Source organism: Salvelinus fontinalis, chromosome 23 (assembly GCF_029448725.1).
Source record: "Salvelinus fontinalis isolate EN_2023a chromosome 23, ASM2944872v1, whole genome shotgun sequence".
NCBI lineage: Eukaryota > Metazoa > Chordata > Actinopteri > Salmoniformes > Salmonidae > Salvelinus > Salvelinus fontinalis.
Window position 1 is genome coordinate 8304160 of NC_074687.1, and position 2856 is coordinate 8307015.

Sequence of the window (2856 nt, forward strand, 5' to 3'; positions counted from 1 at the left end):
ACTTGCCTATAAAGGCTAAATAATAAATGTATGTCTTGCCAAGCTACATTTAGCTAACGTGTGTACGAACGAGAAAATACAATTTAATTTCCTGCACATGCTTGTGAACTGTTGCACTATTCAAGAGTGTAATATGGTTTGGTTGGATTATTCAAATTTGTTTTAGAGGAAAAGTTGCTTGCATTGTTGAATACCTTGCAAGCATACTGGCTAGTGGCTAATGGCTAGTGGCTAATGGCTAGTGGCTAGTGGCTAATGGCTAGTGGCTAGTGGCTAGTGGCTAATGGCTAGTGGCTAGTGGCTAATGGCTAGTGGCTAGTGACTAATGGCTAGTAGCTAGTGGCTAGTGGCTAGTGGCTAGTGGCTAATGGCTAGTGGCTAATGGCTAGTGGCTAGTGGCTAGTGGTTACTGTGATACTGATATTAACGGCACATTTGGAGCTACAGAGCAATACTATCACATAGCCTGCCACATTGAAAGGTAAGGCAATACTATCACATAGCCTGCCACATTGAAAGGTAAGGCAATACTATCACATAGCCTGCCACATTGAAAGGTAAGGTAATACTATCACATAGCCTGCCACATTGAAAGGTAAGGCAATACTATCACATAGCCTGCCACATTGAAAGGTAAGGTAATACTATCACATAGCCTGCCACATTGAAAGGTAAGGTAATACTATCACATAGCCTGCCACATTGAAAGGTAAGGCAATACTATCACATAGCCTGCCACATTGAAAGGTAAGGTAATACTATCACATAGCCTGCCACATTGAAAGGTAAGGCAATACTATCACATAGCCTGCCACATTGAAAGGTAAGGTAATACTATCACATAGCCTGCCACATTGAAAGGTAAGGCAAAACTATCACATAGCCTGCCACATTGAAAGGTAAGGTAATACTATCACATAGCCTGCCACATTGAAAGGTAAGGTAATACTATCACATAGCCTGCCACATTGAAAGGTAAGGTAATACTATCACAAAGCCAGCCACATTGAAAGGTAAGGTTATACTATCACATAGCCAGCCACATTGAAAGGTAAGGTAATACTATCACATAGCCTGCCACATTGAAAGGTAAGGTAATACTATCACATAGCCAGCCACATTGAAAGGTAAGGTAATACTATCACATAGCCTGCCACATTGAAAGGTAAGGCAATACTATCACATAGCCTGCCACATTGAAAGGTAAGGTAATACTATCACATAGCCAGCCACATTGAAAGGTAAGGTAATACTATCACATAGCCAGCCACATTGAAAGGTAAGGTAATACTATCACATAGCCTGCCACATTGAAAGGTAAGGCAATACTATCACATAGCCTGCCACATTGAAAGGTAAGGCAATACTATCACATAGCCTGCCACATTGAAAGGTAAGGCAATACTATCACATAGCCTGCCACATTGAAAGGTAAGGTAATACTATCACATAGCCTGCCACATTGAAAGGTAAGGCAATACTATCACAAAGCCAGCCACATTGAAAGGTAAGGTAATACTATCACATAGCCTGCCACATTGAAAGGTAAGGTAATACTATCACATAGCCTGCCACATTGAAAGGTAAGGCAATACTATCACATAGCCTGCCACATTGAAAGGTAAGGTAATACTATCACATATCCTGCCACATTGAAAAGTAAGGCAAGGATGTATTGTAAATTGAAAAGTTGATGTACATATTATGTCAATTGAAATCTCGTCGTGGTGCCTCTCCTTAAATGTTTGTTGATGAGAAAAGCCTCTTAGTTGTTTTCTACACCGTAGTATTAGCTACTTTATTGAGGAAAAATGTGGTGACTTTGACTGCGATATGTGGTTATCTCACATAGCTTTCTTAAGATGAATGCACTAACTAGAAGTCGATTTGGATAAGAGCGTCTGCTAAATGATTCAAATGTAAACGTTAAAAAAAATATAATAATTGTGTTTTGTTCAGAGAACAGAGCAGGGTTTCCCCGTCGAGTCTGGTTAGGTCTGGTTGGGTTTGGTTGGGTTTGGTTGGGGCGGAGTCCAAGCAGCAGCGTGAGGGGAGAGGAGGGAAGCATTTAACTCCCTTCCCTCTCTGTCTGCCTTGTCATTCTCTTCAGACAGCCGGGGAGAGAAGTGAGTAAAAGGAGTACTGACTCTCACAGAGGATGACGAGAGAAAGAGATAGCTATCAACAAGCAGAGAACTCTGGAAGACTTCTGAAACCGACACTGAAACTGATGCTCTCTTACTGACTGATTCTACCATTTTTTTTTTCCACCAGCCAAAGGAGGTATTCAACACCTGACCAGAGGTAGCAGAGGTCAGGGCAATGCATAGGAATGGAGGGTTAACGTTTGACTGAAGATGAACAAGCAGAACTGAGCAACATACTGAAGACTGAGCTTTGTTAGTGCACATTTTTTCTGGTAATCGAAGAGAACCACATTTCGGTGTCAACCATGAACGTTCTACCTAACCCTATGGTCAGGGCCCACCAGGACCAGCCTCTTCCTCTCTGTTCCCGAGACTCCCACCTCCAGGATTTCTCCTCCTGGTGTCCCCCAGGGCTAGGTGCCGATCATGTGAACAGGCTAGGGGCCATGGGGGTCCTGATTGGACATGACAGACCAGGAAAACCCCCAATGGAGCTTAGGAGGAAGATCAACAGCCGGGAGAGGAAGAGGATGCAGGACCTGAACGTCGCCATGGACGCTCTGAGGGAGGTGATGGTGCCTTACGCCTCCTCCTCTCCTTCCTCCTCGTCCTCCTCCCAGGGGCCACACTGCAACCAGCAGCAGCTAGGACCCCAACCCGGACGCAGGCTCTCCAAGATCTCTACATTGGTCCTCGCCCGTAACTACAT

The 2856-nt window shown here is 43.9% G+C and overlaps 1 protein-coding gene across 1 annotated transcript in view; it reads left to right on the top strand.

Moving 5' to 3' along the window:
* The first annotated feature begins 2083 nt into the window (after window positions 1-2083).
* Window positions 2084-2856, top strand: part of LOC129820818 (oligodendrocyte transcription factor 1-like) — a 1575-nt gene continuing 802 nt past the window's right edge. The window contains exon 1 of the mRNA XM_055877806.1: window positions 2084-2856. This exon is cut by the window's right edge and continues 802 nt beyond it. Within this exon, the coding sequence (XP_055733781.1) occupies window positions 2453-2856 (404 nt within the window). The 5' untranslated portion in view covers window positions 2084-2452.